At 41.5% G+C, this 16,996-nt stretch overlaps 1 protein-coding gene across 11 annotated transcripts in view; it reads right to left on the bottom strand.

The window, feature by feature from the left end:
* DEPDC5 (DEP domain containing 5, GATOR1 subcomplex subunit) overlaps positions 1-16,994 on the bottom strand; it is a 40,077-nt gene extending 23,083 nt beyond the window's left edge. For 4 of the 11 annotated variants that reach the window (XM_072351195.1, XM_072351197.1, XM_072351201.1 and 1 more), the window contains exons 1-24: positions 16,736-16,869; positions 16,201-16,318; positions 15,405-15,492; positions 14,892-14,938; positions 14,339-14,424; positions 13,498-13,581; positions 12,815-12,864; positions 12,528-12,597; positions 12,158-12,236; positions 11,160-11,221; positions 9,645-9,714; positions 9,194-9,266; positions 8,842-8,945; positions 8,518-8,592; positions 7,574-7,708; positions 7,057-7,118; positions 6,889-6,962; positions 5,647-5,716; positions 5,250-5,286; positions 4,420-4,540; positions 3,876-4,099; positions 2,186-2,389; positions 1,824-1,959; positions 479-576 (exon numbers count right to left, since the gene is read on the bottom strand). In XM_072351195.1, coding sequence (XP_072207296.1) covers positions 479-576; positions 1,824-1,959; positions 2,186-2,389; positions 3,876-4,099; positions 4,420-4,540; positions 5,250-5,286; positions 5,647-5,716; positions 6,889-6,962; positions 7,057-7,118; positions 7,574-7,708; positions 8,518-8,592; positions 8,842-8,945; positions 9,194-9,266; positions 9,645-9,714; positions 11,160-11,221; positions 12,158-12,236; positions 12,528-12,597; positions 12,815-12,864; positions 13,498-13,581; positions 14,339-14,424; positions 14,892-14,938; positions 15,405-15,492; positions 16,201-16,258 — 2,107 coding nt within the window. In that variant the 5' untranslated portion in view covers positions 16,259-16,318; positions 16,736-16,869. Of the gene's footprint in view, positions 1-478; positions 577-1,823; positions 1,960-2,185; positions 2,390-3,875; positions 4,100-4,419; positions 4,541-5,249; positions 5,287-5,646; positions 5,717-6,888; positions 6,963-7,056; positions 7,119-7,573; positions 7,709-8,517; positions 8,593-8,841; positions 8,946-9,193; positions 9,267-9,644; positions 9,715-11,159; positions 11,222-12,157; positions 12,237-12,527; positions 12,598-12,814; positions 12,865-13,497; positions 13,582-14,338; positions 14,425-14,891; positions 14,939-15,404; positions 15,493-16,200; positions 16,319-16,735 lie in introns of all 11 variants that reach the window. The other 7 variants (XM_072351202.1, XM_072351200.1, XM_072351206.1 and 4 more) reach the window with 5 other exon arrangements.
* Between the last annotated feature and the right edge of the window lie 2 nt (positions 16,995-16,996).

Below are 16,996 nucleotides of genomic sequence, written 5' to 3'. Positions count from 1 at the left end.
AGAACTATAAGTTAAATCACCAAGCCGCACTACAGCAGATACAGATGGGTAAGGGGGTTAGTCAGAGAAGGCACTCATAATGACTTTCACAAATACAGACGCAGATCAACCTCCACCACGTACACAATCTATGTCCAACCTACAAACATGAAAGGTTTCTATAAAACGCAAGGATGTTTGTTGTTTTACAATACATCCAGTAAATTATAACCAACGGGTGAAATGCAGTTTAGACTTTGTTCTGGCAACTGCTATCTGGAATGCAGAAAAAGCAAAGAACAAAAATGAAATGTTCTCAAATAAAACCCAAAGAAGGAAATAATGGAAGAGAAATCACTTTCAATTTGAAGACTTTTTCACAGAATAAGAGAATCACAAGGTTGGAATGGACCTACAAGATCATTTAGTCCAACCATCCTCCCATTACCATAGCTACAGCCTCGTCCCCCAACACAGTGCTCTGCCACTGCTGCGTTACCTGCACTATTGCTGCCAGCCAGCCCATTGGAATACTCCTCTGTGCCACTGAAGCTCAGGAAGGAGGCACTGTCACCTGGATGCCGAGAAGTGCTGTGCCTAGAGAAAACCAAAGCAGCCTGTATTTCAGCACAAATACTTGCCATACTCATGACATTCCATACTTGTAATAAGAAGCAATATAACAAATAACAAGCAACCAGACTGCCTTCCTAACTGAGCCTTCGCAATCTTGCTCCTAATGATGTTTGCAGAGATGACAAAAGGCACAAAAAACAGTACTGAGCAATAACCAATGCACTGTCTTCACAGGATGGTAGAGAGCCAGATACATACACACCTCCCTCAGAGAAATAAACTTTAGTTGTTTACTGAATCTGATTTCATGGCCCAGAAAGATCCCTGAAAGTTCCGAAGGCAGAGGATAGCATGTGCTCCTCACTCTGGACATTCTGAAACAATATGGAACGCAAATTTCTACGAGCAAGAGGATATAAAAGCAGGAAGAATGTCAACATTATTGATAAAATAAATGATTATTGGCAATTCTGAGTTGCCTACGATACCAAAATGTTGTTGTTTTGTTTTTTTGTCTAAATGATATTTAATAAGCATAGAGCGAAAACAGACAAAATGTCTTCAATAAGAGAAATACCAGGCAAAAAACAGATAAGAACATTGGGAGACTGCAGAATAACTGTGCAACTTGATAAATGGCTTATGTTGATTGAAGAATCTAATTCCTCTCACTGTAAAATCAGCCTCCCCGCAATCATACCATATCCTGCAACACTGGGATCTCACAGCCAACAATAGTCAATACAAAATCCCAGCACTGACCAAAGCTTCAATTTTAAGGAAAAATTGATTTGACAACACAGGTACTTTCATTTGCAATCCACTCCTGATGTTTATTGTGGCTGTACATCCCACAAGCACAGGGAATACAGAAATGAATGAACAGGACTGGAAGCGTTCAGCAGTTACTGGGAGGTAAAGCTATGTCTGATCCTAAAAAATGTTCTGTTCTGAAATGAAAGTCTCAGTTACTGGGATAAGGATCAAGAATTAAACAAGTCCCTAATAACCCAAATTTGAATGAATCCACGAATAATGCTTTGTATTGCTCATGCATTGCAAACTGTGACAAGCTACTGTCTTCCCCAAGCTAGAGGAGGTAAACCATCTCCAGACTTGCCAGAAGAACCAAAAAATAAAACCCCTACATGTTGCATTTGATGCAGCACATTATTCAACTTTCAGTATACAGTCTATAACATAGAGAGAATTTTAATGAAAAAGGATGTTATTGCAAAGACTACTCAGATCCATCCCAAGGACCTCACCTGCCAGCTGCCTCATGATAAGCCAGCTCCAGCAGCTCAGCAGAAGAGTGTGTCAAATCCTGCTGCCCGCTGTCCTGCATTTCTGCCATATTCTGCCGAGTTTGGTGATGGATCTGGATAGCTTCTCCTGACGGACCTACAGCAGTTACAGTTTGATCATTAATTTGCTTCATCTGCCTTGATTCCTCATTTGTTTTCATTCACTCATACTCCTCTCTTGCCAATACCTTTAACAAGTCCATACACTTAGCACAGCCTCTGTAATGCTGCAGAGTACTTCAAGACCCCAGATTTCACAATGGTTCTCTTGCTGGATGAATTAAAAATTGAAAGCTGTGTAACATGCTATGAAACAGACTCACCCACAGGAAAAGTGTGCATCCAGCGCCTCCTGTTAGAGGTAAGTTTCATGGGCATGCGTGATGGAGCAAACGGATTGATCAGCGCTCGCTGGGGTGTGCATCCTCCAGGCCGAATGTGCAGCATGGATTCTGCACTGCCAACATGGAACCTCCCTGGGGCACTGGAGTCACGTTGCTGAGTCTCCAGCATGTTCTCAAGGACATCTAGAAAGCACACCTTAAAGTCAGTGTGAGATCAGCCAAGTAAAAGAAAGCAAATTGCTACAGGATATAAAGACCCTCCCAGGGTAAGTGGGAATGAGAAGAGTTGAGGAATAGGCAGGGAGAGAAGCTGAAATCAATTTCAGTGTAGTCTGTAAGCTGCAATATAAACAAGAAAGAGTGCAGTTTCGCTTGCCATTACAGCATTTCTGTCTAGTGTTACTTTATACTCAATAAAGCCAACAACAATAAGTCAGCTATGAAAAATTACTTAGAACTTTGAGAACTCCTGAGGAAACAAAGCACAGGACTGAGAGGACATACAAGAAACCTCAAAATGAGTACCAAAGACATAGCAGAAGCCACAAGTGAGTAACGCTAGTTATTACTATGCAAGACAGAACATAAATACAGTTATTTGGAAATAGGACGGACAAACTAGATGATTAAGTAGCATTTGCTCTGTTCAGCAACCAGAAAACTCAAAGAGAAGGGATGGTCTCATTTACCACTAGTATAGTATAGTCCTTACCAGAACATGTGAAAAACTCCAGCTACTCTCATTATTCCCTCCCCATCAGTCCTGTTCTACATACATCCCCAACCAGTGAATGTCCTCAGCTGAGTCACAACACCATCCTTCAGACTAAAGGCATAACAAAAATACAAGATTATCTATGGATATATTAACAGACAGAAGGGGAAGAATGCATGGAAAGGGAAGTGTAACGTAAAGTTCCTTATGTGATAGCAGTTCCACACCAGTAAATACTATTCTCAATGGAAAGACGAATATGGTATGAAGCAACAGACAGAAAGCAATGAAAAATAGAAGTATGGAGAGCCTTCAGGGACAGAACTGTACTGATCAAGCAACTGCAGGAGGAATGCAATTTACCCAGAAGTGGGCTTGTGAAGCTATCACAGTGTCTGAGAAGAAAAGTAAATCAGAAGAGTTTAAAAAATAAAAATAAAAAAATAAAAAAGGGGGAGACTCATCACTGCTAAAACTCTGAGACAGCTCAGCAGTACTCTGTCAAAAGGAAGGACCCAGAAAGTGACTCTTAACAACAGTAACTACCCATAGAGAGAAGTTATAAGCAGGGTCCCCCCAGAGCTCATTACTAAGGCCAGTTCTCATTTCATAAATTGTAGGTGACCTGGATGATAAAAATTTACTTGTTTATGTCCACATTTGCAGACAGGTACAGGAGAATAGTCAAATATTAAGGAAGGCAATAGGCAAGGGAAAAGAATAATCCAGTATCAGGACGCCTCTACTCAGGACAAGCCAATAAAACAAATACAATGGAATGGGACAAGGATAATGGGAGAATACATACCCAGACATAGCTAGAATGCATAAAAGCTGTAACACAACTGCCAATATGTGCTCATTTTCCCTGTGCTGACCTGGCAGACCAACATGACCTTCAGTTTTCTCTCTCCCCTCGCTACCTAAGGTATTTCCCATCTGCCTCAGGCTGACCTCTGGTGCCGGTATAGCTCAAAGAGCTGCTGACTTCATACTGGTGCAGGTGAGGTCTTGGGATCATCAGGATGTTGGAGATCTTGCCCAGAGAGCTGTCATCAGAAGCCTGGCTCCTCACCTCCTCTGAGGGCAGCACACGGCTCTGCAGAGAAGGGCTGCTTGACACATCATAGGAACTAGAGCTCTTTCTGGTACGACTTTCTCTCTCCCTGACGGATCTACTGAAAAGAAATAGTTACAAGCAGTGACCAGAAAAAAGAGATAATTCGTTCCTGAATTATAAAGGGGCTTGAACAAGCTCAAGTCATGTAAAAGACTCAATGGCTGAATGTAAAAAAAAAAAACAAGACTAAAAGCAAAAAAAAGACTATGCAAAAAAAACAAGACTACCACTCTCTTTTTTTACTATTTGGATGCTAAATCCTTGGTGCATTATGGAAAATGCAGTGAGCGCATGCTCTCCTCATATTTCTCAAAGTACATTATGCATCAAGAAATACACCAGAGCATCACTGAACTGGTACACTCACAGTCCTCTTACCTAAAAGTGGTGCAGCGTTGAGCTCTGGATGGACCTGGCAGTCTGAACACCTGGGCATCATAGCCATCGTAGTCAACCTGGATAGGCAGGGCGTTCTCAGCATCTTTTGGAGCTCCTAATGCTGAAATAAAATCATATGGTTCTGTCACCTCTTTCAATGAATGTTTAAGATCTGCAGGATAGAAGCATCCAACTCTCACTACCAAAAAACAGCTCTTGCAAAAGAAACCACATACAAAAATCTGATAAACAGAAGAACTGGAAAGGATGCTTGCTCAGTTATCAATGTTTGTGCCTCTGAATCTGTGTTGCCAAGGCCCTGGTATCTTTCCCACATACATCCAAGAGTTTAAATAATCAATAAATCAATTTTTGTATAAACAGATGCCTCAAATCATTTCAAGAGGGAAGTGCACATTTTAAATGATCTCTGCAAGAAATGACAACTTCTATTTTAGAAGACACGCTTTAAATAACTGGAATTAGATTGTATTAGCAGAATGCAGGCTTCTCCCACTGCAACTCTGTGGCCTTATCAATGACAGCACCTCAACCCCAGCCTAACCCCACCTATTTCTCTAATCAGGTGACAGGCACCTAGGACAGAAACTACTGCCTTCCTCCATTGCAGTTATTTGTCTAGAACACAAATCATATACCCACATTAACATCCTGGGTAACAATCACATGCTTTTCAAGTTCTTCTGCAATAACTGTCCTTTCCAGCATCTCATCAGAAGTGCTTTTGCTGATAACGTCACTGTATTACTACAGCTGTTTGTTAGTCAGGGAGTCAGTGCAACAGATCATTTTGGAAGAGGATTACTCACAGGCATCTCGGCTACTTTTTGTTTTCTCAGTCAGTGGCTGGAGGGTCCAAAAAAGAAGAGGTGAAGAAAGAGAAGAACAACAGTCAGCATATTGTAAGGAAATACACCCCAGTGTGATAAAGCATCAAATTCAAGCTCAGTGAGGCAGCCATACCATGTCGGAAGTATAAAAGACTGTATAAAGGATAAAGCATTTCTCACCTAGTTTAATCCTAGGACGGATTGATCCCAACAAACTAGTCCCTCATGCACAATCCCTACAGCACTCATTCACAGATTTGTTTGCAATGTCTTTTAAAGAGAGAAATGTAGTGACTACTGTTCCAATATTAACACTGCTAGAAGGATTGGGTGCTTGGCTGAAAGATTTCTGACAGATAATCAGAAAGATACCTACTTTCCTTCCTGCCAGTTTGATCCGTGGAGTGAAGCTGTTACACTGAAGCTGGCTTTTGGATGTGTAGAAACTGAAAGGGAAACACAGGACAGTTCAGCTGTCTTCTAGGAACTGAACACAGCTGCACAACCACATAGCAAACAACCTACGAATTTGAGCTAGCTGTCTGATGGAAACAAGGGTATACCTTTCTTTTCATAAGACAACATCTGAAAAACACTGGCAGATGGTTAATGAGAGAGAAACTACTCCTCTTTTCCTTAAAGACCGGCCCTAGAATTCTATATAACCTCAGTCTAGACCTTTTCTTAAAGTCTGCATTCCCCCATTCATTTCCTCTTTCTATAGAAAGACATCAGCTTTCACTGTCTATAGAATACTGCACAGTTTACATGATTCTTTCCCTAATTTACCTGACAGTAATGACTCACAATAACTGCTTGAAAACTAAGAATCTCCTCCCATTTGGGGTAATTATTCTTTAAGATTTGTTTCTTGTCACCAGAACCTGCCCTGTTATAAGACATCAAACACCTCTTTCATCTAAGGAAAGGACCAAGTGCCTTCCAGCTACTTCAAAAGACTGGGTATATGCAACACCTGAATGGTTATTGGTCAGGACAGCCATACAATGCATGAAGATAAAATGAAGCATTAAAAGAAAAAAAAGTTCTGCTGCAGAACAGAGGCTGTGAAAGCTGCTTTTGTTCTGATCTCTAATGGTACAGAAAGAGCAGGGAGCATTACAACACAATGTTTAACAGAAAACAGAAAGAAAACCTACCATGCCCTGGGGCAAAGCAATGTAAAACTACACCTCAGCGTTTCCTGTAATTGCTTTAATATTTATCCATGCTTTCCACATGCTCTTTACCTGTAACTATTCACAGGAGATGTACTTATTTTCAATAATCAATTTAGTTGGAGTGACAGTAATTTTACTCAGCTTCCCAACTTACTTAATTCATAATTGAAGGCTGCAACTCAGCTGGAAAGAGAGCTTAAGACCAAAACGTTTTCCCCTTCAAATTGCCTATCATGTCTGACATGTTGAATTAGTGGCCAGAGTTCTGCAAGAACACTCTTAGTTCTGCAAGACTACTGTCCCTGCTTTGTAAGCAGGGCAGCAGAAACAAACAACGGCAGAAGAAAGAGAATTTAACAGATGTACAGAGAGGAAAGCATAGCACAAATGTTTTGCAAAGGCTGTTATCTCCTCAAAAACCTTAAGAGTTCACCTACCTATGATTTATCCAGTGTGGAATATTGTAGTCATCACCCAGCCTGGAATCCCCAGGTCCACAGCGATTATGGAGCTGTAAGAGAAATTCAAGGCAAAGCAACCAGTAGTGTCTGTCACAAACTAACATTTCTTCCAGGAACAGAGAAGGGAGGAACAGCATGCATTACCTTGAAGAGTGGTACAGCATGCAATGGTTGCTCTCCCATGCACACCAAGTCCACACCAATGCCTGTAAACAAATAACAGCAGAGTTCAGCTATCAACCACGCAGGACTGATATGCTACATCAGAACATGCCACGTACTCTGTATTCACAATAGATTTTAAAAACATGGTTGCACTGCAAATAGTAGCTAACAATCCCATGGTACGGTTACAGACCAAAACCACCCATGGGAATACCAGAAGTCTTTCTTCTAAACTAATACAAATCATGAAGGGTAATCCTGCAAGGGGAAGGAAGGTCTGTGTGGACTGATGAAGAGCTCCGATATTGCTAATTACTGCAAGTTCTCTAAAACCTCATCATTTCAACACTGTAGACACAAGCCCTCCAGCTGTGACCCCTCTTTGCCAAGTACAAAAGTTACAACAGGTACTAGTCCAGCACAAGAAAAGGGCAGAACTTTTCCAAGTATATCTGTAGGTCTTCAGAGAAATGGCACGGAGTGACTAGTTATTTACCATTGTCTATCATCCGCTGTTTGGTCAGAATCATAAGGAGGCGATCGACTTCAAACACACCCACACCAGGGGTGATGACCACGGACATCTGGCCAGTCCGATCGAAGTTCCTGTTTATATAATGCTTGTCAAACACTACAAGAAAGAAACAGGAAGGACTCATCAGAAAAAGATGCTGGATGTATTTCTCAGAGCAAGGGAGCTGACTCTCTATTACTAAAGGTATTAAACAAGTTTCCACAAAGCACACGTGAAAGTTAGGACTTGTATGTAGCATTGTCCAAGCAATAATATAAATAAAGCTGTAGAACAGCAGTATAGCAGTAATGGCAGAAAAGAAAATAAGAACCAGATACCTAAAAAGTGGTCTATTTTCATATGCTTAGTGTCCTAGCATCTCAAAATAACAAACAAAAACACACCAAACAAACAAACAAAATCACCCAGTGCTTCAAAAAGCAGCAAACCCCTCCTATATTATTAATCTAAAAGGTAAAGGTCGTTACTAAGCACTAGGTAACATGCTGTGCTCCCTCACATGTAAATAACAAGACGGCCATTCAGAGGATAGAAACATCTGATGTAAAGAGTCACAAAAAAGCAAATGTTTGGGGACCCCTTCCAGGCAATTAAATCCATCTGTCTGTTAAAAAAAGATGGATCACCTTGACCCAAGTAACATTTGGTCCAGTGTTCCAGTCTGCTTTAGAAAGGCTTAAAGAATTTAAAAATTCAAATTCTGTCACAAGAAGTGATGAGTCACTGTTCTTTCCAGTTACACCATCAGACACTTTCTTCTGAAGCAGGAAATGACAGTTTAACCATTTCATATTTCTCTTCTTACTGACATTAAGGAACAGGCAGGAGAAGCCCACAACCATTTGCCTGCACCTGTTTTAGTGGCTCCTCCTCTGTATGTGTTTACCAAACTTTACACAACTTACCATTGAATGAAAGATTGATGGCCTCTAAGTAGTTCCCTTGTGCTGACGTAGAATTGAAACCTGGAGGAAAGCCCTCTGGACGAGTGTTCAGAAGGAAAAGATAAATAAATTGTAACCGCATTGGTATTAGGACCTACTACCTTAACAACCTACAGGCAAAAATGGTGCATCTCACAGAAAGATCTGAGCAAAATAACTTACTCAGGAGAGCACTTAAGAACTGCAGTATTGCACTCCAACCATAGCAAGGGTTTACAGACAGTTTTTAAAAAAATAAATTAAAATTTAAGAGGGTAAAAACCGAGGAAAGGGGTATTCCTTCACCTGCTTGCTCCAGTCGTACCAGCACAGGATACTGGATGAAAAGCTTTTTAATAGTCACAAGCAATGAGGTCCACTCCTCTCGTCTCTCATTCTGAACTACAACTCTAGAAAGAGCACAGCTCAGTAAGCAGCATGAAAGGAATACAAACCATCCTCACACCCAAGGGGAAGACTAACATAGCAAACAAGGTTGTGCAGTCACAGAATGGAACATGCTGCCAGTTTCAGACATACACGTTTTTCACAATTTTAACACCTAGTGAAGTCCTGCAGCTAACAACTTGACATTCTCCACAAGGGTTACACACACACTGTGAGACAGATGAAAGAACAGGGAAGAAGAAAAACATACTTGTAAAAATCTTCATAAAACCTTCCCTCGTGATCCTGCCGAATTGATGCACGATGTGTTTCAGGAAACTCATCTGAAATAGAGGCAGCAGCAGCTAGTACACCACGTTCTTGTACAGAAATACCTGCTATCTTTTCTAGTGTGGAGTGATTAACTCCTACTAAAGAAGAAAAGCTCTGATAAATATTAGTTGTCCCTCGTAGTATTTAAATTGCTTTTAAACCAACATGACATCTTGAGTATGAGGAAGAAAATTTGCCACATATTCCTCCAAGTACAGTTTTTACTGCAGTACTGTCATGCCAATGACTGTGTATCCACTGTGCTTGGTAGGGAACACTTCTGACATGGGCATAAAAAACAGCAGAAAAAAAGTCACTGCCAGACACTAAAAATCTGACAAGAGGAGAAAGGTTAAAAACATTAACATGAAAATATAGAATTTACTTACCTATACATTTTGCTTCATAAAACGTCCTAGAAAACAGAACCACTGTCACTTCATGGCTACAATTCTTTTCCTGTCCAGGAAGAACAGATTAAAGAAAAAAACAAAAAACTTTCAGGGTCATACACATGTATGTACTGAGTACATAACAACATCTATAATGCACGTGTAGAACATAAATACAGCAATATACTTTTATCTATATATAAGAAGAAAGACTGTGCATGCCTCTATGAAATAACAAAGCTCTGACCTGAGGAGTCTGTTCTGCTAGGCTATAGTGCATTAAATGGAAGCATCCTCCATTAGTCCTAAAGAAACTCCCCTCTATAGTTATCAGGACAAGATTTCTGTGTAAAAAGCACATCTGACTCAATGTGTTTGCTTTGTAATTTGCTTTGCAATTGTAAAATTGCAATTTTTTTTTTTTTACAATTTTACAAAGCAATTTTACAATTGCTTTGCAATTGTAAAATTGTACTCACTGACAACAATCTGGTATTGTTATTTCCTACTCTTCAGATAGATACCCCTAACATTTGCAGGAAATAACATACTAACCTCACTGAACAGTAATAGCGCTAATACACACAATGGAATTAATGAGCTGAAAAGAGCATACTGGCCATCCCTGCAAAAGGAAAAGCTTGAAAAGCTCTGGTCTAAGAGAACCCCTATATTACCCAAGCCCATATCCAACACAGTATACTAGTACCAAAAATAGAACAGAAACCTTATACACACCATGCAGTGCTACCAGTAAATCTCTGGGGGAGAAAAAGCACAGTGAAAATGAAGCAAATCCATAGCTCTCCTTCACATTTGTAAGCATTATGAGCATTATACTTTGCATAGATGTTACACATGTAGGGTTTCAGGCTCTTTTGCCTTCCAATTTAGACTGCAGATTGTGTACATCTTGAGTACTGCTACAAGTTCTCTTATGTCCATAGAAATCTGTTGCCCCAGGCTTTCTCCACAGCTGCGTGGCTAAAAGGATTTCAGCCTCCAATCCTACCCTCCCCCCTAACGCATGGCTGACTAGTGCAGCTGCACCTTGCTCCAAGCCAAGGCACGCACTGAAATAGGAAACAGCTCTTTGTTGTTCAGCTGTGAAAAGATAGTAAGGCTTTGTTTGTTTTATACAACACCACTTCCAAGAGTTGCACATCACCAGTGGCCCCACGCTAAAGGACAGCAACACAACTAGATTACATTATGCCAGGGAAACATTCGGAACCAAGTCCTGGAACCAAGAATACTGTACAAAACAAACTTGAGTTACACCTGCATCACACGTGTAGTAACTTAATGCCAGTCAGACCTGCCACCCAAACCAACCACCTGCATGATAACACCACAGCAGATACAACAGAGAAGTACTGGAGCCACCTGTACCTGCTGTACCACCTGACCTGCAGTAACCGCTCTTCTGATGCCCAGGAGCCACCTCTCATGCTCATGAAGATGGTACTAACATCTGATTTCAGAACAGGATGAACTTGAGCAGCCATTTACCTTCCATTTTGTGAAGAGGTCAGCAAGGAAACCATTCACTGCTTTCTCAAAGTACAAATCCCCTGCAACGTAAACACACCCAAACATTAAACAATAGCAATGATACTTCAATTACAGGCTGCATTTAACACTGAGATTCTAACAGTTATTTTTTACTAGGGTCAGAGCAAACTAACTTGCTCTGTGCGCAATGAATGCTAACAGTACTGAGGAAAGCAAAAAAAAGATTTAAAAGCAGGACTATGTTTCAGATGATTTAAACAGAACTGTTGTATTGTCACACAGATCCGACCCTTACATTCACTCTTCCAACACATTTGCAACATGCTGGGAAAGCATCTGTACTATCTTGTAGAAATAGCATTCACAACTGATCCCCTGCTCAGCTCTGAAAAGCTGCCCAGCTACATATGCCTAAGCACGTGGTTAAAGGAAGGGGTAAGAGAGCTGCTAAAGAACTAAGGCAGGAAAAAAAAATAGGACAGTGACACAGCCAAGTAACTCATTCTAAATGCCTCAATTCTGAAATCTTTTTAAATCTTGAATACATTTAGCAGCCTTCCTCTGAGCCAAAGGCAGGGCTCTCCCATCTAAAGCCAAAAGAAACATAGAACATTGAGACATTCTTTGCATGGAATTTCCATTTATTTCTGTTTTCAGGGCTCCAAGCCCTTATCACCAAATGTTCGCTACACAGAAAAACCTTTCCGAGGTTCATACTCAAGCTGGTCCCCTTGAATTAGTTGCTGAGATAATGGCACCCAGGTATTACAGTAAGAACAGGAAAATTATGGGGCACACAGGAGAAAGAAAGCATGGCACTGTGAAAAAGGACCTAAGAGGACACTAAGCATACCTCAGAGCAATGCCTACACCAAAGGTAGGACATTTTAGTCTTCTAGGAGTGGTAGAAAGGTATCATGGTAGTTTTCTAGTAGCAGCAAAGAGGATAGCCACAGTCATGCACTCACAACCAGGCAAGGCAGTTAACCACGTACCATAGATATCGAAATCCCACATTTCACAGCTCATCTGGATGAAAATATAAACCATGGCAGAAGTGGAGCGGAAGACCACCTGCAGGGCAATTAAACATCTTTAGAACAAGGTACATTCGCTACGAGTGCCAAATATGGAAGTTAACTACCAAGTAACTGCTATGACTGTGCACACTGCACAGGGAGGAATTCTCTCTCAAAGGGAAGAGCTATCAGTGAAGAACAGCTGAACTTCTCCTGAATTTACTGCCTTTTTTCAACTTGCTACACAACCAACTCAAACGATCCATACAAATCTGTCAGTACGACAGAATTAACAAAAACCTCGCAAGGAAAAAAATTTCCTTCTCTTTACTCCCCTAAATCTTACCCGTGTGTCCTCACTGATGAATCCACAAGTGACTTTCTCACTCTTAACCCATAGTTCACCTGCTTGTGCCCTGGAAGAAAAAGAGTGCACAGTATTTACTAACTAGAGTGAATATAAAGATCACAGGATCAACATTTACCCAACAGTGTACATTTCTCACCAATATCTAGAAATGCTACAAACATATCTAAGCTTAAAGCACTTCTCTTCACACTTGCCTCTAAGGGCAGAGATTTGTTACTCTCTAATTTTCCCATATCCAGAAATAAATAACATAATGCACTGACCTGATACCTGCAAATTCCACTTTCTGGGTGACATATGCGCATGTGCTGACCTAAGAAAGAACAGTTAGAGCTGTTAGAAAAGAGCAGACAGATTAGCAAAGAATAAAAGCAAGCAAACAAAACACTCAAGCACCAGACTGGGGCCATAAAAGCACAAAAACCAGAACCTCTCAAATGCAGCATGGAAAAGTTTTTAATAGGAGCTGAAATTGACTGTGCTCTTCACCCTAATTGAGTGCTCCTACAGGAGTCAAAAACTCTGCTTCAGAGATGCAGGAACAACATCAAAAAAATCTGATAGTTATTTATTAAGAGTGAGAATACTGCAGCAAACTCCTGTTTGAAAGACATTTGGATTCAATTCCTTCCTAAGGTAGTAAATAATTAAAATTCAGAATGTGAGAAAAAACACTAATCAGCATTTTCAGTACCCACAGCAGTAACTGCTACTACTGCAACAGAGCAGGAAATTATTGGAGTGTCATCTTTTTCCTTAGTATTTACATGCACTCCTCCAACACTAACGTGCCACTAAGAGCTGAAGTTCCACAGGAGCTGCTGACACTGATCTTGTTCTCAGTCTTCTGCGTTTTGTAGAAAGTTTATTTTCTTCTAAAGTCAGCAAATGAAAAAGTCTATAATATCCTCACAATCACCTCCACCCTGGGCAACATTGGCCTTACCAAACTTTTCTTCAGTCGCCACATATCCCCACGGCCAATGTACTGATCTTTAAAAGTCAATTCCACCAAGTCCAAGGTCACTTCCTGGGAAACAGAGAAAAAACACTGCTTAGATTTTATTGGTTGTTTCCAACACAGCACCTTTCTATCTGTTCTGCTAAGAACCAAATGTTACAGCAAGGGTTGTTCTAAACAAGTCAGTACCGCCAACAGCTGCAAGACAAAGAGGAAATCCCATCTGAACAGCCACTGAAGTTGTGCATGTACCTGGATCTGGAAGCCAGAAAAAGCCCCAAGGCTATCTGTGCTACAACTCTCAGAGCAAACCAAAAGCACATGAATCAAATTCCACTGCTCATAGTATTAAGGAAACCCAGTTCCTGCATATTTTTTTGCCATGTATTGACCGAAGCTCTTCATACAGTTGGACATTTACCAGTGATGCCTCTTACAAGGTACCCTAATGTCAAATAATGCAAATCCATGGCTTTTCTTTGGTGTGGGGCACCTATGAGTTTCTCCTCCCTCTGCTGAGTCATCCTGAGTTACTGGAAGGAAATTGTAATTGAAATGTTTAAATTCCTACCAACCAGGCCCAAAAACCTCAAAGTGTTGAGGTAGTGGGGAGAGAAGAAAGGCACCTGTACAAACACACAAACAGTGCAAGAACCCAAGCCTCGCTTTCTTCAGAAAGATGGTAAAAGATGCTTCCATAAAGAAAATAAAAATAAATAAAATATTTTTTAAAAGCCTTTTTTTCCCCCCCAACACTGCTGTAAATGCAAGCTCACAGAGCCCCAGTAGGAAATAACAGATGGAAAAAAATTGCAAAGCCACACACCTTTGGGTCAACAACATTCACATGGACATCCTGGTACGGCCGCAGTCGGAAAACCTGTGCAACAGTCTGATCCACACTGATGGTTTCTGCCACAGCAATGAGAAAGGACAAAGAACACAACCAAAAGGTGTCAGGCATTTACAGGAACAAAAGCAATACAGTGAGTAGGGCCTCGGCAAAAGACAATAACTTCTTTCAACTATTGCCCAAATTAAGATTCATTAAAATCAAAGCAATGGTGATCAACACAAATTGGTATGAATTCATTGAAGCAAGAAGAAAAGACACAGTCAGAGAATGCAGAAACAAACATTTAAGGCTGAAGTTCATGGGTTTTTTTTTCCTCCAAACTTTGCTCAGCATTACTGAACCATAAGCAATTTAAAATTGGCTATTCATTTTCTGATAGAAATGATGATCCCTTCCATCCTAGACAGACAAAGCCCTCAGCTTCTTAAAATGCTAAATACCCGCATTACTCAACCAGTGTACAGTCCAACCACACAATCTCTGTCTATAATTTTACTGTGCACATACAAGCCCAGGGTTTTACCTTTCTGCAAATCTTCCTTCAGTGATTTCACTTGCAGGAGCAGAGGGCTGTAGCATGCAAGGAAGAAAAGAGGCAGACAAGCTGAGGTATCAACAGTGTACTCCAGTTAAATCTATATTAAAACTACTCAGGATCACAGCACACAATAAGCTGAACAAAAACATTACCACATTCTGCCTGTTACCCCATGCTGTTCTATACACCTATTGCAACTATAAGGTACTTTTTAGGTAAAGATAACACTCTAAATGAGAAACAATGACATACAAGATCATCTCAGAATCTTAAATAGCTATGCTACTACTTTTTTAATATATATAACACCAAGCATGAAGGATCATACAAACTAAAGCCTTGAGCAAGAGCTCCTGCTACAGTTTATTGTACTTTTATTGAGGGGAATAAAACATGGTAGGCTCCTGGTAGGCTCTCAGCACTGAACCTGCTGCGCTTTAACACATCCTTTCAGTGCTCTAACCACACTTGACTATTATCAGCAAAAGGAGAATTCACCTGTATTCATCATTGGGATGTGCAATTTCCACAACATCTCCCAGTTTGATTTGAAGAAATACTTTAGGATTCACCACCAGCTCATCGTCTGCAAAACATAAACAGATGAGGAATATGACAGTGAACAAATACACACCAAACACAGACACCTGCATGTTTATACACACCAACTTGCTAAACACAAATTCACTGGCCTGGGATTAACACACTGATGCACCACATTCACTGTGGAACAGGACCCCTCTATAGCCACTTCAGTTTGGAGGATCTTGTGAACAAAAGCTTCCCTTTCAAATCAAAGGGCTTTTATGAAAGAGTTGTTCAGCAAGACAGCGTGCCTTCACTGCACAAGTACAATCCTTTGTGTTTGTCATATAAAGAGTGTCAGCAGGAAATCAGGTATCTACAGAATCTTGTTAACAAACTTTTAAGCAGTATCCTGAGTTCACAAAGGTACAAATTCTGTTCCTACACCTGTCTACATACAGCTATAACTCACTGACACATCCGTCATTATTTAAGAAGGACCAAAGTACAAGTTAAAGTGAGAAAACAAATGGAAAAGAAGTAGAAAGAAGGAATTGTGCTTTATAAGTGGAATTCCATTCTGTTCTGAAAAATAAACCTGATTTTATTTTGCTGTATCTTACAGGTAGAACAGGTCATTCCACACTGCAACTGCCAGCACTGCAATCAAGCTCTGCCTCCCCTGCTTTGTTAAATGAACAATACACGTCCCACTGCTCTCAGTAAGACAGTAAGTGTGGGTCTTACTGCTGCGAACCAAGACACTGACCACTGCCTCCAAAGCCCTTCTTGTGAATGACGAGCTTGTACACCTTGTTGGTTCTCATCTTGAGCTCCCGTCCTTCTCAGCTACTCCAAGGAAAAACGGCAGGGCCCATCCTGCACGTCTGCAGCAGAAACAAGAGCAAACACAGGTCTCTTAGCACAGAGCTGCTCTCAGGTGAGCGGCGGCGTCTCTGCTAAAGATTAACGTTCTCTATGTGAGGATGAGCCCCAGCGCTGCGCTGCAGGCGGGGACCAGCCATGCCCGCCCGGTGCCGCTCACAACACGCCGTGCCCACGGCTCTGACCCGCCGGCCCTGCACTAAGCGCTGCGTTTAACCTGCACCGCCAACATCTCGTTCCCGCTGTTTCACCACACGGTGTTTCAGCCGAGAACTTTCACACCGTACTTTTTCGGAAGCGAACTTCAAACGAAACCCGCCACTAAACACGCTTCGCTCCACATCGATTAGATACGTCATTAGAACGCACGCTGTTCTCCTCACAACACCCGCCCGTTAGATCCGTTCCCCCGCGGGTACCGAAGCGCGGGATGCAGCGGCCCCACCAACTCCTTCCTCTCAGCCGCTCCCGCACCCTCCGAACCCCTCCGTGCCGCGGACGGAGAGTCAAAGAACGCTGAGAGAGCCAAAGAACGCTGAGGCCCGCCGACCCGGCACCGTGAGACCGAAAGAGAAGCACGGCTCAGCGCCGCGGGACGGAGCCTGACAGGAGGCGCTGAGGGGCGCGAGAGGAAGGCGGACGCTGGCCTCCAACTCCGCCAACGACCCGGCAGAGCCCAG

The sequence above is a fragment of the Excalfactoria chinensis genome, chromosome 16 (genome assembly GCF_039878825.1).
Source record: "Excalfactoria chinensis isolate bCotChi1 chromosome 16, bCotChi1.hap2, whole genome shotgun sequence".
NCBI classification, from domain to species: domain Eukaryota; kingdom Metazoa; phylum Chordata; class Aves; order Galliformes; family Phasianidae; genus Excalfactoria; species Excalfactoria chinensis.
Note: the sequence above shows the minus strand (reverse complement) of the source record. Positions and strands in the feature narration are given on the sequence as shown.